General features: G+C 37.4%; 1 protein-coding gene across 5 annotated transcripts in view; it reads left to right on the top strand.

Moving 5' to 3' along the window:
* The window catches only part of LOC120720995 (MAM domain-containing glycosylphosphatidylinositol anchor protein 1), a 204,205-nt gene that overhangs the window by 161,587 nt on the left and 14,988 nt on the right, over nucleotides 1–27,630 (top strand). For all 5 annotated transcript variants that reach the window (XM_040010956.1, XM_040010955.1, XM_040010958.1 and 2 more), the window contains 5 exons: nucleotides 2,765–2,945; nucleotides 3,092–3,115; nucleotides 7,084–7,236; nucleotides 7,884–8,039; nucleotides 13,712–13,842. In XM_040010956.1, coding sequence (XP_039866890.1) covers nucleotides 2,765–2,945; nucleotides 3,092–3,115; nucleotides 7,084–7,236; nucleotides 7,884–8,039; nucleotides 13,712–13,842 — 645 coding nt within the window. The remainder of the gene's footprint in view (nucleotides 1–2,764; nucleotides 2,946–3,091; nucleotides 3,116–7,083; nucleotides 7,237–7,883; nucleotides 8,040–13,711; nucleotides 13,843–27,630) is intronic.

Raw genomic sequence — 27,630 nt, 5'->3', positions numbered from 1 at the left:
TTCAGCACCTCATTGATCCAGTGGTCCTAGTTCCAAAAAGTGTATGTGCATGTGTGTTAAAGTCCCCTCATAGTTTTTCAGTATCATTAATCTCCAGCGCACTGCATGTGCGTGTACACACACATACACACTGCCCACTCATTAATAAAGGATAATATATTTCCAAAACTCAGGCAGATATTCACTCATCTCTTCTTGCTAACACACACTCTATACATTTTAAATGTGCATAACTTTTCTTTCCTGCTGTATTCCATATAAATATGCATATCCGATGTGTGAGCAGAGTGTAAATGTTTTTTATGGCTCAATATGAGCATAAGTTGGTGCTAAAAGGGTGCAATTCATAGTCTTCTGCATCATATGATAGTGTAAATGCTCCAGCAACTGAGCAAATATCTGTGGAAATCACTCGTCTGCAGTTGTAGTTGCAGTTGATTACAATAAATAATAAGCAACAACAGCACCAAAAGAATGGACAAATGCTATTCATATCATGCCCTATAGTACTTGACAAGACTCGTTGCTTTTGGAGAAATTGAAGCCGTAAACCATTTTTGGCCTAAAACTTTATTAAGCTGTATTATTGCCTTTTACTTAAAATTACCTTCTTCAAGTTTTTAGTGAGTGGATCATTAGGTCCATTGTATATCAGCCATGGACTGATGGTCTCAAGTATTTTGGTTAGTTGCATTGCAACAGGAATGTTGGATGTTTGGATGTTTTTTTTTTTTTAGCAGTTCAGTTTTTAGATACAATTTATACTATTTTATACTTAAAAATATTTAAGTGGAAGAAGTGTTTTTTTTTGTTTGTTTGTTTTTTTCTGTAAGCAGTTATTTAGCTTTCATGGTCTCTATTGGTGGAGCTACAAAAGGGATCTCCAATGTCTGGCAAAAAGGGCAAACTTCATTTTGGAAGAACTGAAATGGAAACACCAAGAGTGGCACTGAGAAAAGAAGTTTGCCATCATGGCACAATGTCTGGTGAGGATGCATGGACTTGATACCAAGCATGTTGCTGAGCACACACTTGGGCTGTGGCTGCCGTCGGGGTCTCGTACAGTAATTGGAGTTGTACAAAGTTTTTGGCAGGCCAGGCAGGAGTCAGCTCAGTCTAGCAGAGTTGGAATTTGTGTCAGTGAGTAGACATCCAATGAAAACTGCACACCTCAACTTGAGGGAGGATGTCAGAGCATAGAGTACTATAGCAATTATAGCAAAAGTAACTAAATCCACCAGTGATTTAATGTTAAATTAGAACAGCAATTGAGCCTATAAGGGCATTTTTAATAGATATACCTTTATATAAACCTATATATATATTTATATATATATATTTAAATAGGTTATATATATATATTTATCGCAGTGTCACTCAAGAAGTATGAAATGTCATATCTAGGAGACCCTAAATCCAAATTCATGCTGAATATAAAAAAAAAATGTGTCTGTAATTATATGATGTTCACAAAACTTCAGCTACTGACTATCTGAGAAAACTGTACAGGAGACATTTATCATAAACACAAAACCACGTGCACACTTAAACACACAACACCCGCAGTATACACACACCCCTGTGCTGCATGTGTTACCTGATAATGGCATGCTGTGGGTGTACTAAGCTGTTATGGTGGAGTGGCTGACCTAATGCATTAGATTGAGCTCACTGTCAGGTCTTTAAGTAGCTGGGATCAGAGGCAGATACACAGCTAATGGATCCTTCTCTCCGTGGGTGGAATAACACAGCAATAGCTCTATTTAATGGAAAAAAAAGACTTAACTTTAAAAGAATGAGAAGACACCAATTGGTTGAGCTCAATATCTTAACCATTTTAATATTTCATGATACACAGCCAAATAAGTTATTGGAAGTTGGGGGGGGGTTAAAGATTGTATTTATATTTAAAAGCATACATGATTGAAAAGTGCTGCTATTAAACAAACTTACTGAGTCCCTATTGTGGAAACAGAAGTGGAAATCACATAACTTGCTCAGAGCACTAAAACTAACCAACAGGTATTTTTAAACATCAAAATTGATGTGGGAGACCACTGATATACCGAAACTAATGTAGCCTCTTCTGGCCTTTAAAGCTCTTAGAGAGAATCAATTTTAGGAAGGCAGCTTGTATACTTTATTTTGAAAATAAAGTAGACTGAAAACATACCTAAACTATGTTGGTTGGGAATATACCCCAGAAAGGTAAGTTTATCCCTATATGTAATTTCACATAAAAACATACACTAATGTGATTTGATAATGAGTTGTTAAAAAATGAGCTGCCATGTTTTAATTTTTTTTTTTTTTTTTTTGCTCCAAAAGAACTTCAACCCTGTGTCTGATGTTGTTTGTGTATTTAAATGAAAGTGCTGGGGTATTATGACTATTATACTAGTAAGGATTAGGATTGCATGAAAATCCTCCAGATGCGAGATGAGCTGGAGTTGTTAAATGAGTTGTGGCTTTTTCCCAGTGACTTCTGAATGACGAAATTTTAGGATATCCAAGTAAAGTGATAGAGCTGATGGGGTATGACCGAAGATGAACGAACCCAAAATGAAAAGAAAGAAAGGGGAATGGGAAATATGCCTGACACCACTGACACGTCCTTATGTGACTCCTTTACCCTTTCTCCTACTCAGTCAAATCATTGTATGTACAGTTTTTTTACACTTTTGACCAAGTACATTTGCACATTAACAAGCCTTCATCTTTTCTATTTGTGTGTATGTGTTTGTGTACCTATGTATGAATGCAGAACAAGCAAAACCTGCTGTCAAAACAAATAGACCTCAAGGGTAAGGCACCAGAAAAGGGTGTTCTGATGTCCTACGCAGTATCAGACCTGAAAATCCCTCTGTCCTACGAGGTCCGGCTGGCCCCTATTACCACCTACAGCACTGGGGACTATGTCAGTCGAATCATCCAGTATTCAGAACGTGAGTCTCTCTTAAAATCCTCGATCTTTGTCTGCAGTCATTAGATATTTTTTTTAATCCAATCATATACTTACACAGAGCATAGATCAATTGATGGGTTGTTCATGTTTGAGTGCTAATCAATATTATCATAATTCTTTTTACAGCCTACACTTACCCAAGACCTTCAGGTGAGACTCAACTGCCATCCTTTGCTCTTGTACATTTGATCATCTTTAACTTGCTTTTTCAACCTGATTTATGACAGAGTGGTAAAGAGATGAAGGCATGTTGAATTCTGATGAAGGTTTAAATAAGCATGTTTGCTCCAAGCAGTGTCAGCACAAGTCTGCCAGGCAAAGGATCCCAACACACGACCCCGTGACTCATGACCCTTAATCATATTGTTGCGATGAAAATAATGGGGTAACAAAAATGATGGGTGAAACAAGCTCTATAGAATTTTAAATGTCTTGAAATGGTGACAATGGGAGAAGGATATCAGGTCGGTTATGATGGTATGATTGGCTAGGCTTGAAAAATTTTAAATACAAAATGTGGGCCATTCTGTATGTTTTAAACTTGATCAGGCTATATTAAAACTATGTTCCATCTCATCATAGATTTTTAGTTCCTTTCTCTCTCTGTTAGCCCCCTCTGTCTGTCACAGTTTTCCACCAGCGTCTATCCTGGTCCTGCCTCTCTCTTACCATCCCTCTCTCTTTTTCTCAGTCAATTGCATCTTGTCTATTTTCTTCATTAAGAGACACGCAGCATTTTTCTGGCAGGAGTGTCAGTTGGCTCCATCAGGGTGAGGCAATTAAAACAACAGCAGATTGGAACAGACTGCGAGAACAACAGTGTAAATTGAAAGGAGCGCATGTACTAGAGCAGGGTGTGAATAGTAATAGATTAGCTCCCTGAAACAAAGAGGCACACATACGCCGTCCTCTTGGGGAGCACAAGCCATATGCATCTGCAGCGGACTGTGTGTGTCCGGGAAGCTTTCACTGATGCTGTCAGCTTGGACGGTTTTAGATGACTGTTGTTATACTCTCTTGGCTCAATTTTCATTTGTTTAGTGAGTCTCTGATAATTGCTCTCCAGATGGGCTAATGAAGGTGACTACACCACGGAAAGAAGGCTCTTTATCTTGCTTAACAAGAGACATTAACATCAACGACGACAAAACTCGGGGTGTTCTTCAAAATATCTTTTTTGTCCTTAATGATCTATGTGACAGTATCAAAGTGTCTCTCAAAGCATATTAATGGGAAAACATTAAAAGAATCACATAGCTCAGAGAAGATTAAATGTTCAGGGAAACTGCATCTCATTAAAGCTTTTACCCAATTGTGTTTATAGATTATATTCACAAGGTGCCAACAGCCAGTAGGAGCACTCAAAAACAAGAAAGGTAGACTCGTACTTCTACTGTCAGGTCCAAAATATGTCGAACAAAGAAATTGCAGTTTTGCCGTTACACACTTGCACAGTGGATTTTTAATCAAATAATCAATATACGAATAAAGTGCAGACCAAGGTTGTTATAGTTAACTAAAACTAAACTAACAACTAAAACTAAATGTGCAAAAAACATTTTAGTTAAATAAAATAAAAATAAAAACTTATTAAGAAAATTAAAGCTGGTGGAAATGATTTTGTGAAAAAACTACCAAAAATAAAATGAAAATACAGAGGAAATAGCCTCAGTTTTAGAATCTGCTAGTTTGGTAAAAATGATATTACAACTTGCCACATGAGGCTGTGATGGATGCGTTTACTGAGATTTTGGATGTCAAAAACACTGCGAATCAACTGCTTTCAAAAAGTGCTACTTTTTATTACAATAGCTGTACTGATTTTTCTAAATCTTTGCCTCTGACATATGCAGGCTCCATTCAGTAATAATTAAAATGACTAAAACTAAATGAATCTACTGAATCAAAACTGAAATAAAAACAAAACAGTCAAAATGAAATTGCATAACTCTGTAGCAGCTTTAATTCAACAGTTGACTGACACGTAGTGTTATGGTCATTTTTAATAAAGGACACATCATATTTGACTTTGATCAAATATTTAATTTGTATTTTAGAGCTTTTTACAGTCATTTTAATTATAAGACCCAAAGAGAGCACATGTGAGGGATGGAATCATTTGGCTAAAAAAACAAAACAAAACATAAAGCAAAATAAATCTATTAGAGGCATAGTAAAAATGAACTTTATTGGAGTAGCCAATATCACAATCTGGTACATTCTTTTCAAGATTGTACCAGATTGCGGTACCAGCTCAGCAAAAGCAAAAAGCCTGAAAGACCACAGAAGACAGTTCCAAAGTGTGATGACAGAATTTATATGGTTAAAAAATAACTTAAAAAACATTCAACCATCTCAAGAACACTTTCAAGAGTTACACATATTATTGACAAGGTTTAGAAATCAGAGACATTTTCAGGAGTAGAAATAAGATGGTTTACAACAAGGAAAACACATAAAAGAGCCTGCCGAAAAAAAAAAATTCTTTGGACTAATTACAAATTTGTACCAGAAGGATGGTGAAGAGAAAAGTATGGAAAAGGAGAAAAACGACTCATGATCAGAAGCATACCACAGTATCCATCAAACATGTCGGAGGCAGCGGACATAGGTTAGGGCATGTATGGCTGCCAGTGGAACCAGGACACTAGTGTTTATTGATGATGTGACTGCTGACAAAAGGAGCAGAATGAATTCTTAAGTGTGCAGGGCTATATTCCCTGCTCAGATTCAGCGAAATGCTGCAGAATTGACCCGATAATGCTTCAGTGCAAATGGATAATGACCCAAAGCATAATGTAAAAACTACTTTCTCAAGGCAAAGAAATCGGGCAGTCACGTGATGGACCCAATAGAGCATGCTTCTTCATTATTAAATACAAAATTGAATTCAGAATGACCGACAATCAAAAAGCAACTGAAGGTGGCCACAGTAAAGGCCTAGCAGAGCATCTCGTGGGAGAAAAGGAAAGGATTTTCGTCCAAGCATTAAAAACAATCCTTATATTTAAAATTCTGTTAGTTTTTTTTTTTTTTGTAAAACCACTTGAATTAAAGCTGAAAGTCTGCACTTCAATCACATATTGGTTGATTGATTTAACATTAACTGTGTAGGTGTGCTGAGGTGAAGCTCCAACAATGTGTTTTGGTCCAACAACATTTTTTTTTTTCATATCACACAGTTCAAGATAGATTTAATGAAATCTTGGTCTCAATCTGTCTTGCACTTTACAAGGTCAGTTTGAGGCACGTCAAACTGTACCATGAATGTGTGGTGAACCATAGCACTCCCAACATAGCACTCCCAACAGAGTGTATAAGAGCAGAGGCATATACACTTGTACCACCCGTCTGCAGTTTTATTTTGAAAATGAGTCAGTATTATGGTATATTCCCTACATGCCAGTGTTTTCTTGTTTTGTTGGTTTGATTTTAAACATAAGTCAAAGCAGTCGTTAGTACACTAACAATATGAACTTTGCATATTCAACGAACTTTGCTAGAACCTGTCTTTAGCCTTTAAGTTTCCAAACTGGCACATTGTATTTGACTCTCACTGCTATTTAAAACTACAGAATTAGATGAACAGCCACAAATTTTACAACATTTGTAATTGCCATATCTCTGGATGACTAAATATTTAATACTGCTTTTATTTTCATGATGAGTAGTTGTGTTATACAATATCAGGTGAGCATTTCTTCACTGAATTGCACAGTGAATACAAAGGAGAAGACTTGAATCTAATGCCTACTTTAGTGCAATTCATTATTCCAGGTATTTTTAATTCCTTTTTTTTATCGTTTTACACAGTTTTAGTCTGAGAATGTAAGAGTCATACTTTCAATTATACATAATATGTATACCAGTGCCTCCTACGTGGTGCCTATCACTTTGTCAGTAATTGCCTAGCTGTCTGATTTGAAGTGCACATTGCAGAGGTCATTATAGACCTTTATAGATGTTGCCATTTGTTTCCTGGGAAAGGTGGGTGAAAAAAAAAAAAAGAAACAGCCTTGTATGTCATCTACAGTTTGTAATGTCACCCACTTGACATGTCAGTGATTTAATGTGTTTTTCTATCTTTTTTTTTTTTTGTAACAACACACACACCTCAGACCATGTGTGTGGCTTTGAAGATGAGCGCATATGTGGCTTCTCTCAAGACCGGAGTGATATCTTTGACTGGACGAGACAAAATCACCTGACGCAGAATCCCAAGCGGTCTGCGAACACCGGGCCAGACACTGACCGCAGTGGAACAAAGGAGGGTGAGGAAACTATGACTCATCTAAAGTGAAATACAAATGTATTGTGTAATGTGGAAGTGTAAATTCAAAGGCACAGAAACAAAACAAATGTGTATGTACAGTCAAGACCATTCATCTTCAGACAATGTGCTTTTTTACTGTTGTTGTTGTTGTACACGCACTGTTGTGTTTCACGGCAATTATAAATAAAATATGGGATAATACATTAGTGTCAGGTCTCAACTTTAGAGTGAGTAGTTCTACATTAACATATAAAGGACTGCTGTGGAAGATATTTTATTCTGACATCATTTCTTGCATTAAAATGTTCAACTCTCAAAGCTGATTTAGAGTTTGAAGTTAACATTAGATTGAGGAGGTGTATGAAATGTCAAACAACTTAGAAGACCAAGAAAAAAATTAGATTGTTTTTCCTCAGTTTGTCTAATTTACTTGTGGAACATGTGATTAAATGCATTAAGATATTTTTATCACATAGAAAATAAAGCAGAAACTTGGCAGTAGCTTATGACCCATTATGTTACCACAAACCTCCCAAAAATGTGTTGTTATCCCAATACCTACAGTCTATAATTTACATTAGAGGGCTTTATTAGCCTTTTATTATTATTAATATTTCTACTCTTTATCTTTCTTGTTGACTCTAGGCTACTACATGTACATTGAAGCATCACGCCCACGTACTCAGGGTGACAAGGCTCTTCTTCTATCGCCACTTTTTAATATTACCTCAAGCAAGGGCCCCAAAGGAAGAGTCCCATACTGCGTCTCCTTCTACTATCACATGAAGGGCAAACACATTGGTAAGTCGCAGAAAGAAGAATAATGCTCGCACAAACATATACACATACACAAACATTATTATCTCCTCTCATATGAGAGCACAATGGCACACATGGGTATACAGGGAACAGTGTACTGGTGCTCTCTGCTATCGGGGTTCTCATATCGCTCTTGCCTCTGTCAAAAGCTGAACCCTATGCTTGAACCTTGCTTGCAGAGCGTGTCAGACAGAAAATTGTAGGTCTGTGTGAGAGAGTGTGTACGTGTGTGCGTGGGTATATGTGGGTGAGAGGTGGAATGGAAAGACCGGGACGAGGGTGGGATGTAGGATGCTACAAAAGTTCTGTTTGTATGTGGCTTCTTGGGTCTCAGTTTGTGTGTGTGTGTTTGTGTGTGTGTGTGTGTTTTGTGTGTTTAGAGGTGGTTGAAGGGGGCAGTGGGTGTGTGATTTATGGCAGTGGCAAGACACAATCAGTCACTTGGGCGAGTTGTTCATCATAATATGCTCTGTCACACAGCTAGAATGCATACATCTAGGAGCCCTACACACCTGCATGCACACTCTTACACTTTTGCGCACACACAAAGACACACACATGCACGCACACACGTGCGAATGTGTTCTTTTAAAAAAGGGGGAAAATGGCAAACCTAGCAAATACATAGAAGCACACCTACATTTATCCACAAACACACACACACAATATTGATTTATGTGTCCATAGCCCAAGCATATATGCTTTAATCTAGCATTTGTTACCTGCTGACCTCCCTGTCTCCTTAGGATGTGTTTGGTTTAAAAGGGCACAGTGTATTGTGTGTGTGGGAGTTTGCCTTTGTGTCTGTGTGTGTAACCAAGTGTGATAATGTAATAGTTAAGCATATTCAAGTTCAGAAATGAGAGGCAGTTTATTAAGACAAAGATTTGGGCACATCTCCCACAGAGAAATAGCTTTGCACGCACAAATATTTCAATGGCATGCTAACAATAGAGTAGAAATGTTTCCGTCAGGTTATTCAGGCTTTTGCAGTAAAGAGAGAAACCTTAATAGATCAGAAAGAATGAGCCAAAAATTGGCTACTACTCAAAATGTCTCTGCTTAAAATAGAGGTGGCCTGACTGTTACTATAATATGTAATGGCTGTTTATAGGTGGCAGATTTATAAGAGATACTGGAGCACTTCATTTCTTATTGGGTAGTTTGGTCAAAGGTATTTTCGATGTTTTATAATGAGACAGTGAAACATCAGTTGCACTATGCTTGCATATGATTAGCACATTGTGTTACCACCGCTGCAAGTCCTCTCTCAATTTCCAGTGCTGTTCGTCCCAGTCTGTCCAATTTGTTGTTGCTTTAATTGCCTTACCTTGGCAGAGCTAACAGTTTTGCTAGGGAGACACAGTGTGCCTCTTAATGATGGAAAGAGACAAGATGAGGATAAGACAGGGGGTCAGTGAGAGATGAGACAAGACAAGTGAGGGGAGGATGAGGGCTGGCCAACCTTTTGAAAAAGGGAGATGGTTAATGATGAGACTGAGACCAAAGTGAATGGTAAGAAAAATACTGAGAAAAATTAAGCACAGAAAATAGAGAGCCTTAGAGAGCCTGTTGATGTCCAGAAATAGTGAGAGCATGCTGTAGTGCTAGCCAGTTTTAATGTACTTGATACATAGTGTGCTAAAAGTGTTAAAAGGTTGTATATATTGAAAGCATTTGGGCACTTTGACGCCACACAATTTTCAGACAAGATGTTGAAATGCTGCTCTTTTCTAGCCCACATATAGTTTGCTTGTTTGCAATCCTAAGAGTTTGAGAGTTTAAAAGAGGTAAAGGCACCTTTCAAAGATTTTGCAAAATAAAATGAGGGCAGAAAGAATAATGCCCTTTCCTCACTTTGGATTGCAGGTTTGCAATAGGGCAGCACAAATAAAGACCTCCCCAGGTGATGTGTTTTTCTTTTCACCTTAATATGTTTATCTGTGGGCTTGCTGGCAGCAACAATAAACAACATTTAATTAGTTCTGTTTGGCATTGGGTAGTATTTTTTATGGCTCAGGTTTGCAATGCCATTGGCAAGCTTACTTGGAATTACTGGATTATTTTCACTCCAGAGTGATTGAAGACAATTAGTTCCTGTATGCTGTTTGAAAAACAGTTTTATTACACTTTAAATAACTTTGGCGATATAAATGTTAGCATAGTATTTTGCACACACAACTTTCTTTTTAATTATACACAGGTTTTCTAGATGCTTTTTATGTCTGTCTCTCACTTGATAGGTTTAGGTCCCTATCTTCAGGAAAGCATCATAACCAGCCTCTGCATGGCAAAGATTTAAAAAAGGATTCAGGCATTTACTAAAAACACTGAATAGTATTGGCCTTTGGTGACAGAGGCTACAAGCTTCAGTTTACTCTGGACTCTTCAGCATTGCTTTCAAAGCAAACCAGCAGCAGAAGCATACCAGACAGGCCATGAGCCTTATTTAGGATGAGATGAGGGATGAGGGGAGATGAGAACCCAATGTAGGCCTTTCAGATATCAAAACAAAAACAACTCATTTGATTTCAAGTATCGTAGTGCATGCCCGTCTGTGTGTGGGTCTGTGTATCTCTGCTCTGTCTTCCCCAATCATGATTCCACAGACAAGTAGCCTTGATAGAGCTGTGCCTTCTCCTCTGCTTGCCTGACACTCTCACCAGCATGTACTGTCTTACCTCAGTCCAATCAATAGACTGCTTATCAGAGTCCGCAAACACTCTTTTGGCTCTCTCTCTGTGTGTGTGTAGGTGGTGATGGTGGTAAGAGGAGAAAGAGAGAAGAAAGGAACTATGAGGCTCAGATATGTAGTGTTACATTAAGAGATTGGGTTAAAAGGTAATACTATACATCAAGATTAGGTCTTTCTTGCAGAAATGCTGCTTTTTTGGACTTTGGGAGGTAAATATTTTCTAACATTTAATGTTTGTTCACTTCTTGAAAATGAAATTTAAGTTCCAGTTGGAAAACCTCGTAGGACACTGAAAAACCTATCTGCTAGATTTCACCTCATGGAAGAGCAAGTAACCTGTAATGTAACTAACATTTTTAATGTAGTAATGTAGCTGTTCCAACGCTATCAGATCATTATTTTTACTGAGATCCAGACTTTACAAAACCGTGCAAAATATACTCAGTGTTAAAAAAAAGATTTAGACATTTTGGTATATGTGATCTTATTCTTTTTCCCACAGTTACATAAAAAAGGTAAAATCTGTTTTACGTTTGCATTTTCACTGTGGAGAACGGTGTTGGTCAAGTTACTTGAAAATAGTATTTAGTTACTAATTACTGATTATTTCTCCAAGAAAGTAATGCCATTACTTTACTGATTGGTTATTTTCAAAAGTAATTACTTACTTATTACTGAGTCACTTTTTAAAAACATGATACACAACCTGAATACGTAATAAAGCAACAGACCTTTCAGCCCAATCCCATTTTTTTCTGCATAATCCATCATATACAATTGAATCAAATGAAAAAGTCTCTTTTTAAAAAACGTTTTATTGGTTTTAATCTTTTAACTTTATGCAAATTGCATCAAGCAAAAATGTAATCATGCAACAGTCTTTGACTCGAAGAAATTAGTTTAACATTTAAACCTTTTTTTGTGCATATATCAGCATATAAAATAAAATACTTTTTTGTGTTTACACTCACTCTTTCAAATAGATGCAAGTGAAACACATCAAAACATAAATAAAATCAAAGATTCAGCAGCACAAAGCCCTGTCACTCTTAAGTCTATTTTCACCTGTTTAGCAGGAGTGGGGTGGAGATTTGCCCGGTGCTGCAGCGGTCATGTCAGCGGGGGGATCCAGGGGTTTCTCTGTGAGGGGTTTCACATTCCTGTGGCAGCTTGTTAGGTGCTTGCTCAGATTGAAATTTTAATATTTCACTGTAGAAAGAAGTTTTCTTCCTGCGCAGAGTGTACAGTGGGCGCTAATGTTTTTGTCACTTTTTACGGACTAATGAAAATTGTAAGTAATGTCAGGACTTCCAAGCTTTAAATGCTGCATGGTCGTACTCTCTCTCACACTCTATATTATCCATTGTTGATCTACTACGCACGTCTGTTGCTGCCACAGACGTTGCACACTCGTACGTCATTGTCATGAGACACTCTCACAAACAAAATCACGGTTAGTAATGCAGTAAGGCAAAGTATGGGGAAAGTAACAGTAATTTAATTACTTTTTTGCAATAGTAATCCCTTACTTTACTCGTTACTTGAAAATAGTAATTGGTAACGCCTTACTGCTCATCTCTAGTGGAGACTAGACTTTCCTTATAATGATCACAACCATGGGAAAACAGCTTTACTGATTCAAAGGCAGCAAAAGAATCATGGCTTTCAAAAGCAACTAAATATGGCATATTATTTTATGTAATTCACACAGAATCTAAAAACTCAATAAGAACAAGATGTTCTTTGATTGGAGTCATGTTTGGTTAGTGGTTTGCTGGAGGTATTGGTGGTTCTCAACATATATATCGACTAGCTACTGGCTGTAGCTGTTATCAATTTGGCTTCCACTAAAGCTACTTTCACCTCCTCCCTTGTCACAACGATCACTACAGCACCTCCACATGTCTGGATTTTTTTTTAAAATGAGATGCCCTTCCTGTTATCAACTGGAATCAAAACAGCCATCTGCCACTTGCCAAACAAATCTTTAAATCAGTGTAAATGTGCCAGAAATGTTTAATTAAACAGCGTCATTTGTTTTATTTGACATTTTCACAGTGCTAAAATATGTAGGGTTAAGGTGAAGACTGGATTGACAGTCCGATAACACTGCTTCCCTCGGTGCCCACAGACAGTTGAAACATGTTGCTTAACCGCTCAGTTGGATCCTTCCCCTAGTATCACAAATCTCCTGTGACAAAGTATGATGCTTAGTGCTGCCAGCCTGGTGATTTTTCCAGGATTTAAAGAGTATAGGCTTATAGTTTCACAAAACAATGATTGATTCCATTGTGTAAGCATAAGTCTATAAGTACGTATACACACACACACACACACACACACACACACAAATATAGTATAGCATAGCGTGCCCCCTGCTTGCAAATTTGTTTAAGAGACTCGTGGTTGGTTAATGTTCCAATTAGGAGCTGGCTGGGGATCATTAAGAAGATGAATGATTCTCTCACACCTACTTTTACAGACCTGAAAGAGACAGAGAGAGGGGAAAAAAGAGATGGACACTATTTGGATTATTTCTCCATGGCAAGTAAAACAATAGGGTAGAGTTTTAGACTTGCTATATTAAATATACAGTCCTCACAATGGGAATAAAATGCAACAAAAGTCACGGCACCTTTAGCTAATGAAATCAGAATCTTGTTTAAATATTTATTATAGTCATTTTTATTTTGGGGGACAAACTCAAATCTCAACAGGATGATAGCGTGTTTCACAAATTTCAGGAGTAATATTTGGCCATTCTTCCAAGACAAACTGATCTTTGCACTAGTATTATTATTATTATAATTTTTTGCAGTGGAATATATCTGTGTTTGGTAATGACCATAACTATAAAACCAGAAAGAGTGACAATGACACTGAGTGTTTCTAAATTCCTGTACATGTTTGTGGCTGTGTTTGTCTGGATGTGTGGCTGCGCATGGGATTTTTTTCACAGGTACTCTCAATGTTTATCTGCGAGTGAGAAGCATAGCCTCTGTGGACCGAGCAATGTGGACAAAATCTGGTCATCAAGGCCCAGACTGGAAGAAAGCATTCTTTGACGTTACCCCCAGTGGACCCTTTCAGGTAAGGCCTTTCTGATTTCTTTGCTTCGTAGGATTGGTGATTACAGAATCAGCAGTCACATCAATAATAAACACTAGTGACCAGTAGGAGCCATACATGTCGATAATGTGGTATGCTTAATATCGTGAGTGGCTTTTCCAGTCTATATTTCTATTTGCAAAGATGTCTCTTGATTGTAGACCTTAGTATTTCGTTGTTTTATTAATATAGTATACCAGATTTTTGATTTGGCCACTCCCAAAGTTATTTATTATCTCTCTGATAGTTTTTTTGTTGCTGTTTTGCTTTTTTGTTTGGTTTTTCAGACAAATGATGGCCTCTCTCACTTGCACAGACATCTCTCATACTTAAAATTCTGTCAAAAAGCTCCGACGTAGAAATTCAACTCTTTGAATCCAGTTCAGATATTATGTTTGCTTCATTTGCCATGAAATAACAAGAAAACAGGTCTCACCTAGTGCACAAAACTGTGTGTCAGTCAATTTTCCAATTAATTCTAACCCTTTGAACACGGGGCACTGTGTATAAAGATGGCTGTAATTCCTAAACAGTTAATGCAAAATCTTTTGTAAAACCCTTAAAACTAAAGTTGAAAGTCTGCACTTCAATCACATATTGATTGACTAGTTTAAAATCCACTGTGGTGGCGTACTAAGGCAAAACTACAGAAGATGTGTCTTTGTCCAACAAATCATAGACCTAACTGTATTTTGACAAAACACACAAAAAAATCTATTTTTTGTCATCTCTTTCATCTGTGGGATGTCCCTCTGCCTCAGCCATTTTCTCTCTACTGTGTCTTTCCCAAGAGAAAAGTTCTCCACTGCGCAAAGCCAGCACTGGGATTGTATACCATGAATTAATGGAAATGAGGAAATTCCCAAAAAGGGTTGGTCTTGAAACACTGCTTGAATTTTTCACAACATATTTTAAAGACTGACATTTAAACCGCCCAGAGATCTACTTCCCAAAATCACTATCGCTTTATATTTATTGATGTTTGAGTTAACTAATATCCAATAATCTCATTTCTCTTCTGTGTTGGAAGAAACTTTCAGCTAGCATAAAAACAAATACAGTATTTAAGCTTTTAGGAGTGGGTTGGTGCAGTGTGTTGGGAAAGAATTCATACCCCTTTTAGCGGTCATATATCCAGTCAGTCCTCCCCTCAGTGGCTTCGACACTGCAGGTGGACATACTCTGCAATGTGAGAGTACACCCAATGGAATCAATATAATGTGACATTATTATATATCAAGTTATACAAATTTGTGCCAAAAGTAGTACTAATGAAGGCAATGAAAAATATGATACATATAAATTAACCCCAAGCTTTTTGTATGACTTGTCTGCATTTTTCATTTCTTAAATAAATGTGGATACAGGATTTTGACATTTTAGCACTGAGGGCATTATTGATAAATGGGGACCTTTGATTACACATCGGGCTCATTTTCTGCTGAATGTCAGCAGCAAGCCTATTCACGTAGTAACCAGAAAATCATTCACTTCATCAAGAATGTGCTAATCTCACGGCTGGCAACAAGATTTCATACAGATTTGAAAGGTCCAAATGACATAAATGTGCAGCTATGCATACAACTTTGACCTCTAAATGAAAGTAAACAGACATAAACATCTGTAGCTAGTGGTGATCAAATACAATAAATTTCTATAAATACTGACGCTTAATTTATTTGTTTCCAGAAACAAAACAAAAGAAAAACATCCTGGCATTTCAAACAGTTCTTTAGTATAGACTGGACTGGCTCTGTTTTGGTGCTAGCAAATGTGTTGGTCCCAAATATACAAGCCAGTAAATGAACCAGAACCAAAAATGTGATTGTTTCTTTTGTAGTTAACTCTGTTGTGCTTTTTATACAATGAGCATTCAACCTAATATAGTACATTCTGCATGGATGGCATATTTATGTTGAGGACTGCTTGCAAGCGTGTCTCTTTAGCCTCTGGGTTGGTTTAATTCCTATATTGCTTCCTTAGTTTTAGAGGTACACAAATGGACAGAAATACAAGACCAAATCTTTTTTAAGGATAACAGCTTCAGTATAACTTGGAATTAATCCAACAATGAGGTCCACACGAGGAATAAAATGTCATTTTTCAAAAAGATATTCATTACTTTATTTTCATTTGTACAAAACCTCCCATACTGTAGTTCAGATCTGACTGCGAAGTCCCCGGCATGTGATTCACACAATTTTTGCACTATGAATACGACAATTGTCTGCCTGGAAGAGACCAGTCTGATCACATGATAAAAGTGATGACTCGAAATAACTTTTGATTGATTAACAGTGGCTTCTACCTCTAAAGGTACGAGTGAATCCAAAAGGCATAACTAAGACACCAGATTTCGTACCTGTGGGGGTCAAGGGAACTTTTTATTCCTTTTCATTAGTCACACATCTGGACTTGCACTTGCACTTGATTAAAGTTGCAAGATCCTCCTGTTAAAAGCCTGGTGGATTGTGAATTGTGTGTCACAGACAAAACAGTGCTTCTTAGTTACAGTGTAGGTAGTTTATTTTCAACTTCTCCCATGAAGAGAAAGTAATGCAGCTGATACAAAGACAGAGCACCAACTCAATGTTCTTGCATTTGCAAAAAACTCTTCATGAAAACACTAGTTTGACAAGAACTGGCATACTAACTTGTGATTGTACAGTAGGAAACCTAGTACTTCAGTAAAGGAACACGCACTCGATTGGACGGTGACAATTCAATTTACTGTACAAAGACAATTGCAAGAGAACTAACTCAGGCCTTCTACACCAGCTGGTGATTTCCGATCTCTGATTGTTGCTTATACAAGAACTGTTACCCTCAAATGAAACTCCATTTAAAAGTCTGTTCGACTGGATTAGAAAGTTATCCGAACTATTTCTCAGTTCAGTTCAAGGGGTACAATTTTTCATGCTTTCAGCTGTACAGTCATCTTTCCTTGTTTAAGTTCACCGGAAGTTTAAAGTTTGGGTTACAGTAACTGTGCACATTCAGTCAATAGTGGAAGAAAATAGCCTGGAAGACATAACAGAAGAAGCGCCCGTGTTTGAGCACTGTCTGTTGACACATCCTTGAAGTCCCTTCGGCTCTTTGGCAGCTGCGCTTGCAGTTAGTTCTTCCCTGTTGACATGTGGCAGAACAAACTAGATGACTCAGTCCTTCTTTCTAACTGGACATGATGTTTCCTTTCTCACTCATTTTTCCAGTTTTTCTTACTCCATGGGTTTGTTTGTGAGTTTGTGTATATGTGTCTATTTTAGAATGTTTAAAATCCAGCAGAGGGTGAGAAAAAGGGAGGGCAAAAATGATGACAATTTAGTTTTGCTATGTGTGTTTTGCTGTCTCCGTCTGTTTAGTCCCCATTCTCTCCACTTGTCTTTCTCTCTCGTGGAGTGTTGGGGCAAGTGGAGTAACTGGCTTGATTCTTGTCCTGGTCTGTTTTTAAGATATCTTCACTCAGGGCGGATGAGTAATGGCTTTAAATTTAAAAAGGACAGTCTTCAGCTATCAGGCTGCCAATACCCCATCACACATTATTTTTCCATATATCTGTCTACATTTTATCTATGCACAAATAAAATCACAAGCATACAGTGTAGATTCAGGCATCCGTACTATGCAAAAGTCTTGAGCCAACCCTCCTTTCTTTATATTTTGTTTTTAAGGAACTAGACTTTCTTTAATTTGTGGTCTTTTTCAAGTGGTCTTGAGCAGTTCCTCTTTCCACTTAACAATGACCTATGAATTATTCAAACATAAAAAGGCACCTATAGCTTGAGGGATCCCCCAGTGTTGTGTCTACATATGACAGAGAACTTAGCAAATAATTAATCTTAGATTGTAATCTTTAGACACTTTGTTACCAGTAGTCTGTTAAGGAAAAAAAAGGAAACTGAATAAACTGAGGAGGAAAGAAAACGTTGCAAGTCTAAAATACTATCTATAGCAGACAACCAGTATCTGGAAGTTATGTCTTTAAGAAATAGGAAAACCCATGAAACAACTAACACAGGACCCGAGAGTGCATCTTGCCTTTCAACTGAGACATCTACTGTTCACTGAAACCTCATCAGAAATGGTCTCAGTGGATGGCCTACTGTCAAGAAGCCATTGATAAGAAAGAGAAACATAGAAGTAAAGTTGAGGTATGCCATATTACTCAAGAACTGGACAGAAGATCAGTGGCAGCAGGTCTTGTGGAATCATGAATTCAAATTTGAAATTGTTGTTTCAAATCATCACTAAATATATGTGAAGAGGTCAAGAGGGGTACAGCATATATGTAGCATATTTCCTTACACATAAACTCAATGTGCTTGACACAGAAGATCAAAGCTTTAAAAAGCTTTGTAAAGAAGTAAAATATAAGTTAAAACACACACACACATAATCACATACACACAGTTAAATGCAAGTCTGTGAGAATAAAACTGTTTTGAGTCTGTTTTTTAAAGTGATAATTAACCTCAGGCCAGCAGATAACCTTTTCCAAACAACAGGATCACATGATCACGTAAAGTGAAAGTATTCTCAGCCCGTTACAGTAGATCTAATTATGGGAACAGTTAAAAGATCTGCACTCAATTACTTGACAGGTATCACTTGATTATATACACAAAACAAGTCAGTGAGTGTCTGCAGCCAATGTAAAACATGGTGGAGGTTCAGTCATGCTTTGGGCTGTGTTTAAGCCAGTGGTTTTGTTAAAAATGATTTAATTATGAACACAAAAAAATTACCATTAGATTTTGATTCAGTGTAGAAAGCACCTGACTTGAAAAGGCTTTGCTTCTCTGTATAGCAATGGTCCCAAATACAGTAAAAGCAAACCTGGATTAAAAGAAAAGCACAACACGAATGAACAATATGGATTTACCTCCTCCATCTCACCATTAAAGAATCAAGGTGGTCATACCAAATACTGACTTTCAGCCTCATTAGGATTGTTTTTGCCTTGCATACTGCATCTACATGTATGTTTTTACATGTCAATAAATCACCTTATCGAGTTCCCCTTTGCCTAGGAAAATACAAAGGGTGGTTGTTGCACAGTACAGTATGCAAACGTACAGATAAACTCTTTTTCTTAAACACACACTCACCAGTCTCATATCCCCTGCAGCAATTAGCTATGACAGGTCAATTAACAGGCTTATTTATGAGCAGGGGATGCCTGCTAGTTGTGTTGTAATGATTCCAGATACTCTTTGTACGTGCATTGGGGAAATTGAATTCATGATGAATGTGGGCTGAAGGCCTTAGCTAGGGGCTGCATTTGCTCTTCATTAACCATGCCTTTGCTACCCAATGTTTCTTTAACTATTAAAGGGGAAGCGAACACTAAACCCATGGGCAAAGTGTATGTTTTAAGGTTCTTCTGTGATACTGTATTGGCATGGTAGTTGACGTCAATGTTTTGAAGTGCAACACAGTTGTTAAATTGCAGTAAGGTAATCTCTTTACCCATGAAAACAAGCATCCACTCTTAGCACATAATGCACATACAACAGAACAAATCATACTTTTTTCAAAAGTAATATAAACGGTCACGTATTAAAACAATATGAAAGCTCTACCATTGAAACTGTGCAGCTCACTGAGGTTCATTTAAGTTGAGATCTCACTCTGAAGGCAATAGTATATGTTTCACACCATGGATGGGACATTTTGCAAACACTTGCAACTAGTCAGGGAATACACCTTTTTCCTTGCGACCAGTGGTTCCCAGGGGATCACTGGCAGGTCCTTGGGTCTGTGTGACTTAAGCATAAGGTACTAACATCTGCTGGTTATCAACAGCAATTATACAGCCAAGAAAAAGACAAAAAGGAAACTGTGTGTGTTTGCGAACCAAGTAAAAGGTACTTTACAAAAAGGGTATGACAAGATGGAGTGAGTCAGGTGGGGATGTCTTTATTTCATCAATAAAGCTCCTAATGCAGCTTAATTATTCATCCACCCCATTTATACGTGACTTTGCAAAGGTAGATGAGGCAGGATGGATGAATAAGGAAAGATGCATGAACGATAGGGGTCGTCTCCTTGGCAACTGAGGGTTGCCTTGTACATGGCTGGTGTCTCTCTCTTTAAGGTGTACACTTTTTGTTCATATGCATGTACTGCTTGTCTGGTTCAGCACATGTCTTAGAGACTTTGTGCATTATGCCATTACTGTCTTTCAGATTTGTTGTTGCATATATATTTTTTCATATTATATTTATATTTGTGTCCTTTTTCATGTATGACCCTAAAATATTTCAACTTTATTAAGAAATGGAAGGGTTCCCAATTACTCCTCACTGAGCTGTATTTTAGGATGATTGCACTAATTCTAATTTTTAATTCTTAACACTCAGCAAGAATATTTAAGAGTGCTCGGCAGCACAATCCTGACAAAAATACAAAGTACACGACATCAGTCAGTCTGTAATTCTGTAATTTTTCAGAACATTTTCTTTTTTCTAACTTATACAGTTTAATGCCTTTGCTGCCACAGTCTAATATCAGAAAACTCACTTGTACAAAACTTTTCGGGTATGATAAATATTGAGAAAATCCTATGGGCTATTTTAGCTTCGCTCCTTTAGCTAAAAACATATTTTTCTTTACCTTTACCACAACAGATATTCCAGTATTTCGGTGTGATCTATCTGTTCAACTCATACATGCACACATACACACAAACCACTGCTGTGTAACAAATGGAGTTGTTTAATAATGTACAAAGCAAGCAGCCTTGATCCTACGAGCCAGCCAGAGGAGGTGAGCTGATAAACATACTCTTTCTCTCCGTCTCTCACTTTGCCTCATTTCTTACGACATTCTGTTATGTTCCAAGCTCCCCAAGGGCCTGATGAAATGAAATAAGAAGGGTGAACCCCATTTCTCCCTCTGCTTTATACCTGTCTGTCTTCCTTGAGTTACTCTTTTGAGCAGCCCATCCTCCTCCTCCTCCATTCAACTCCTATTACTGCTCTGTCATTAACTGAGAATTACCAGCGGGCCAGTGTAAGGCCACATGATCACTCTGAATTATTTGTTTCCTACATGGTTTAATTAATATGTTTGGAGCATCTAAGAAGGACAACTTTTTAGATAATTTTGGTAGATTAAAGTTGTGTTTGATCAAACTTTATCTCTTTCCCTGCCTTTCTTTCTTTCTTTCTTTCTTTCTTTTTTTGTATATAAGTAATTAACACACAAGAAATGTCATCATTCAATTGCAAAATAATTGTAAATCTACAAACAATGGTGATCATCAAATGAAAATCCCCATTAGCCAGTTATCACATTAAACCCCCGAATCTGGCATTAAAACCCCTCAAAATGTTAAGATTACTATAGAAAAGCTATAAAAAATGGTTGATCAATAACTTTTGCTGTTGTCTGTGAAAAGACTTTTATACATATCATAAAGGTTTTAAATGCATGGCCCATCTCAGTGGTTAGTCCTGCCTGCCACTACTCTCTGTTGCTGTGGGTTTTCAAGCTATCCTGTTTTCCACCCATCCTCTCTCTGTGTCTTCTTCTTCCTCTTTGTATGTCTTTGGGGAGTGCTGGTATCCTCATAATCAATAGTAATGACTTGAGCTGTCTGCTCATGACGGTGGGAATTATGACACAATTGGTGTTGTTGTGTTGTACTGCATAGCTTCTTTTTTATACACTCAGTGGGTCTATTAAGCCCATTTTGCCTTTTGCTTTCAGTTCACCGCTTCAAAAACTCTTGATAGGAGGAGATGAGCGTTAAAGGGGGATTGTGTTTTTGCTACAAGGATGTAGTTAGATATTGCTGTGTCTTCACAAGGATATGATGCAAGGACCAGCAGCCTTTAGCAACTAAATAATATCTAGAAAGGATGGATTTTTAACGCTTATTTGCGGTTCAAAACAAATATGCTTTCTGGTACTGTCTAGGTGCGTTAAAAAAAAGCTCCACGCCTAAATGACTTAAGGCTAAGCAAATGTAGAAAAGATAGTAAACTTCCAGTTGATTTCTGTGTGATATTCAATACATTTTATTTATTTATTTATTAATAAAACCTTCCCACAGTTTTAAGTGGGTATAAGACTGTCTGCAGTGCAAATGTTGGGGATTTAAAGATTAAAAATTACAGTTGGAGAATTTTCAGGCATCTTGTGCTGCACAGATTTTAGTGGTGCATGATAAAATGAATCCCCATTGTATGGGCCATTTTGTTAAAATGAAAAGAAAAACTTTATCTATTTATTTATTTATTTAAAAATTTTGGACTCCTCCACCCCGGAAAAGGAAGAGAGAAAAAAAACAAGTATATAAATCATAGAAACATTATGTAATTAGGGATTCAATCCACAAAGCTCAGAAAGAACTATAAGACTGTAAAATGTAAAGATGCGTACCACTGTGGTCATAAAGGTATATAGGTTATCTGTGGTATTTAAATTATGCAAAATGTGCCAAGAAGATATCTAAACACCATGACACCACTACCACTATCCTGAACCATTGATACCAGGCATGGTAGAGCCATGCCCATTGTTTATGCTAAATTCTGATCGCAAACAAATGTTGCAGCAGAAGTCGAAACTCATCATACCAGACAGATTTTTTCCCAATTTCAGTTGTCCAATTTTAGTGAGTCTATGCAAATTGTAGTCTCAGTTTCCTATTCTTAGATGACAGGAGTGTGGTCTTCTGCTGCTCTAAACCCATCTGTTTAAAGGTTTGATATGTTGTGTGCTCAAAGATGTACTTCTCCATGGTAGCAACAAGTAGTTATTTGAGTTACTGTTGACTTCTTATCAGTGTGAAACAGTCTGGCCATTCTCCTCTGCTATCCACCTCTATCCAAGACAGTATTTTCACTCAGAACATTGCTGTTGACTGGATATTTTCTCTTTTTCAGATGATTGTCTATAAACCCTAGAGATATCTGCGCTGAAAATCCCAGCAGATCAGCAGTTTCTAAAATACTCAGACCAGCCTGTCAGGCACCAGCAATCATGCCACTTTTAAAGTCACTTAAGTCACCTTTCTTCCCTATTGTGGTGCTTGGCTTAAACTTAAACATGCTGTGACTATACTTGCACACCTAAATGCATTGCCCCATGTGATTGGCTGTTTATATATTTGCATTAATTAAGTCATATTAAGTCTAATATGAACTAACATGCAAGAATCTCAAGAATTTCTCTTCCAGCTTATATCAACACGAATGAAATGAAATACGGCCTCTATGTGCTGTACAAGATGTAATCAACTAATTCTTAAAACCAACTCTTAAAAATCTAAACCCATGTTCTGATTTTCAAAACAGGAAACCACACTTCGCGTTTCTAAATCCTTTTGACTTTGGATGTATGCAGAGACAAAATTTGTGTTTCAAAGTGACCTAGGTTTCAAATTCAAGTAGCTTTGTTGGTGACGAAGGCTAATTCTCCATCTAAAGCTGAGCAGCCTAGACTTTGAATTCTTTCCCCAGGGTTAAAACACATGGGAGTTATATGTTTTGCTGTTTTGTTGTTTTTTGACTACTGTGGCGGAGGTGTGGCCTCTGGCTCACTGCACCACCCCTCCACTGCAGCTGAGCCAGGGGCTAAAATGTAATTAGCCACCATCCGTGCTTTTTAGACTTGCAACACACTAGAGTATGAACCCTGAATATATCTCTAATAAAATTACTTGTGTCTGGTAATAGGTATAATAGAATAGTCTAAGATGATAAATTCGTATTAATATCCATGCAAGTTTAAATTACTTACTTTCATTGTCAACGTGGGTTTCTACAAAGCAATCTGATGATATGGTTTGACTTTCCCTTCTTCTAGCATGTCTAAACAGTAGCTTGCTCTTTTAGCCACTATTAAATAGCCCATCGCTGAGTTGTTGAGTGCAGCAGTGGCTCTGTCTGTGACTATTGCTTTGAATGTAAATGTTAATTCTTTTTTCTCTGCCACCAAAGAAAACCATTTATCCAAATTCAATAGAAAAACAAACAGTGGTAGCCTTTTGTGTCCATTATCTGTTATCTCAAATGTACCCTTTGAACAATATGATTTTCTAATTCGCTTGAATTCCCAGAGGTGGTTTTTGAGGTGGATGTTATTGAGTTCCACGGAGTGCAGAAGTGACTGCGTATTGACGCATGTTTCATTTCTGCTTAGTGTTGAGAGCTGTCCATGGAGAACACAAACTCTCTAGTCGTGTGCACACCTCACTGACTGCATACCCAGGAAGTCTTTGAGGTGCTGCCACTCGGCTCTGCATTTCCTCTCTCTTTGTGCTCCATCCAACAAAAGTAATGATGTATTGAAAAACAGCTTTCCTTCCTGCCTCTCTACAACAGCCCAGGCTTTAGCCCAGCCTCTGGCTAGCATTAATACAAGATTCTCATTGTAAACAGTGGCGAGCTAACTGATAAGGAAGTGTAAGATGTTACATTGTGTATGCTCTACTGGCTATGATTACTACTTTCCATGTATATTAAAGTTGTAAAGTCAGGAAATTTGAAGCGGTACTTTAGGACCTTTAATGCTCTTTATCAGGGATCATAATATCCTTAGGAACAAATGTGTGTTGTTGTTTACTGTGGAACCTATGGCTTCTTACAACAGCTCAAAGATAAGCACAGTGGGTTAAGTGGCAATTGTAAATTGGCCACAGGTGGGAATTTTAGCTTTCAAAGTGTTGTGTCTTCAACTTATCCCTGTAATGGACTGCTGACCTATCTACCCGGCCTCCTGCCCAGTAATAGCAGCGATAGGCTTCAAACCTCCATGAACCGGCATACAGCAGGTGTACCTAATGGAGGGGTGTATGTTTTGTTATGATATCAGTATAACTGTGACCATCTCTCTTGCACTAAATCTGCAACTCTTTTACTTTCCCAAGCTTCCACTCTTGAGGTTACTTGTAAATAAATTCATCTTAATGAGGTTGTTTATTGAGACCAACTTGTATAGCAGAAATTACATGAACACATAAAATCAATGGAGTTGCAAAGAAGGCGGTAACATGTTGTAGTAGTATTTGTGTCCCTACTTGCTCCTCTGTGGATTACCCAGAGGCCATCTGTGTTCCTAGCAGTGTTTGGTACCTGGGGGGCTTGTTGGAAACCAGGCCAGCCCACATTTGTGTGCCTCACATTGCACTGGTATTTTAAAGCTCTCTCTCTCTTTCTCTCTCTCTCACACACACACACATAGACACACATGTGCATGTAGTCTCTCTCTTTTTTACTCCCTCGCTCTCACAGCTGTGTCCCCTCTGGTATGTGGATAGCACATCAATGGGAACATTAAAGGTTACAAGGCGTGACAAAACGACACACTCACAACTTCAACCTGACACTTTACTGCACACCCTTTGATCCTGCATTCACACACTCATGCACGCACACACATGCACAAGTTTTCTATCTCACTCAAGATCCTTCAAACCCACACGTTATGCAGTATAATAACAAGAACTGGAATACAGAAAATTTTACACAGTTTTTCAAAAAAAATGATGTCATGTTTTTTTCATGAAGGGTGCAGATTTATTTAAATATTCAGAAAATGTAAGACATAAATATCAGCTTTATTATATATGACATGTATCTTTTATGATCACATTTTTTTTGTCCCAGAATTTGATAACTGCATAATTTACAACAGCTCTCCAACTTGTCATTTCTGTATAACTCGGGTGACGCAAAAATGCAGGTCACCAAACACAACTACCAAGGTTTAGAAACTCTGAGAAGCACATTACTGTTGAGGCCCCCACAAAGTGCCCAGCAGTAATATTTAAATGTGAGACAATGTCGGTTCTCACATTTAAGCTTGCTGGTCAGTTATGTCCCTGAGCCATATCCAAAAACTAAACATATAAAGTCATTATTTTGCAGTGACAGGATATTGTATACAGTATCCTGTCATATAAAACAATACAATATATTGTATTGTTTTATTCATGCTATTGTGTTTGATATCTTAGAGAAAAAAAACTTTGCTGGTCAGATTGTAATATGTAAATGAGACTGTTAATTAATAGTTTTCCACCTTTCTTTGTTAAGGCCAGTGTTAGTCATTTAGCTTCAGTATTTTAATTATCATACTCTAGTCTATAGTCTGGACTATATTTAAACAACAGGCTTGTTTATAAAGATTTTAATTAAGTGTTTGTAAAGGTACAGTACATGTGTGCATATGTTAAAGAAATCACACTATGGCTGGCAAATATACAAAGAAAACTGGAATTAAAGGAAGAAAAACCATAAATAAAGCAAAATGTTTACGACAGTCAAGCAGCAAGGAAATTTCATTGTAGCATTTATAAATTAAAGGATCATGGCCTTGTGGCGAATAAGCCTCTTCACTTGAAGACCACAGAATTTTCTTTACAGCCTATACGGAAGAAAATCTTTTTTGTATATGTGAGCAGACCTGTTAAAGCTATACAGCTTGTGCCGCTGGACTTGCTCCCTCGCCACCACGCAATCAGCGTCAAGGTTCTCCTAATTATTTTATTTGTTAATTCAAAGAGGATCTCTCATTCGGGGAATAAATTAGAAAGCAAATGGGGAATAAATGATAATGCTCTTGTACTTTCCTCCCCTTTGTGAATGAAATTGAATTGGTTCTGTGTGGAGAGAAGTAGAGAGAAAATATAAGAAAATGATTAGGGTACCTATGTACTCATGGTATACAATGAGAGTATGTGAAGTTTTTCTATCAAAATTACATTTGTATGCATAGAGACACCTGCTCCTCACTCTGTTGTTTTGAAATAACTGGTGGATTATGTGGTGTACTCAAGGGTTAGTTAGCAGCTGGAGTAGAATATATTGGAGTATATAAGAAATATATAAGTATATATGAGGCCAAATTGTGCAAGAGCGGATCTAACTTATGCTAAGTAAAGAAGAAAACTACTCTAAAGTTAGATTAAGTTGTTATTACGAGGTTACAAGTATCTGCCCACTAAAGTTAACTTGCTGTTAGATACTAACAGGACTCATAGATTAAAACTCAATAGCAGAATGTCTCAAAAGTAAGATCATGTTAACAGTGTGTTTGCACTGCCATTGTATATGTTTTGTTTTGAGCACATGTGGGGTTAGGTCACTCTTTTCTTCTTGCTGGGTCAGAATCGGGTTAATTGGACCCACACTTGCTCTGGCTCGATATATTTACACACAAATTGATAGCAAGCCTGCTCAGTTGATACTTTAACCGCAGCATGTTGCTGTTAACAGATGGAGTTTTTAAAGTGAACCCAGTCATGCACGGTCTGCCTCCCCTCCATGCTTGCACCTGCTCGCTTGTTAACCTGTAGGTATACAGACATACTATGCAAGTAGAGTGTATGCAGTTTTTTTTATTTTCATTAGTATTGCATTCCTTTCTATAGTAACACCTGCTCCGTTCTCACTTTTTTGAATAAATTGAGGGTTAAATACCTTGCTAAAGGGCTGCTAGATGCTGGAGTTTAAAAAAAGGTTATTGCTGTATACTTCAGCCCATGTAGGAATTTTCACATGGAGCTGTTTTCTGTTGAAAAAAAAAATTAAAACAAAATGAGGCATTGGAATTGCAGAAACACTCAAATATTATTACAAAGCAACAACTCTGACTATTGTTTTCAGAATTAAACTTATCAAGCACTGGGATCTGCAGTAGAAGTCAATAACAACTGCAGTCATGAGAGTTACTTTTGTTGTTATTTTGGAGAAACAAAGTTTTCTTGTTTATTTGCTTTTCCCTCCTCAGAAGCTAGACAGAATACACTTGGTTTTT

The sequence above is a fragment of the Simochromis diagramma genome, unplaced genomic scaffold (genome assembly GCF_900408965.1).
Source record: "Simochromis diagramma unplaced genomic scaffold, fSimDia1.1 OVJJ01000603.1, whole genome shotgun sequence".
NCBI lineage: Eukaryota > Metazoa > Chordata > Actinopteri > Cichliformes > Cichlidae > Simochromis > Simochromis diagramma.
The sequence above is the reverse complement of the archived record's forward strand: the minus strand, read 5'-3'. Positions and strand labels throughout refer to the sequence as shown.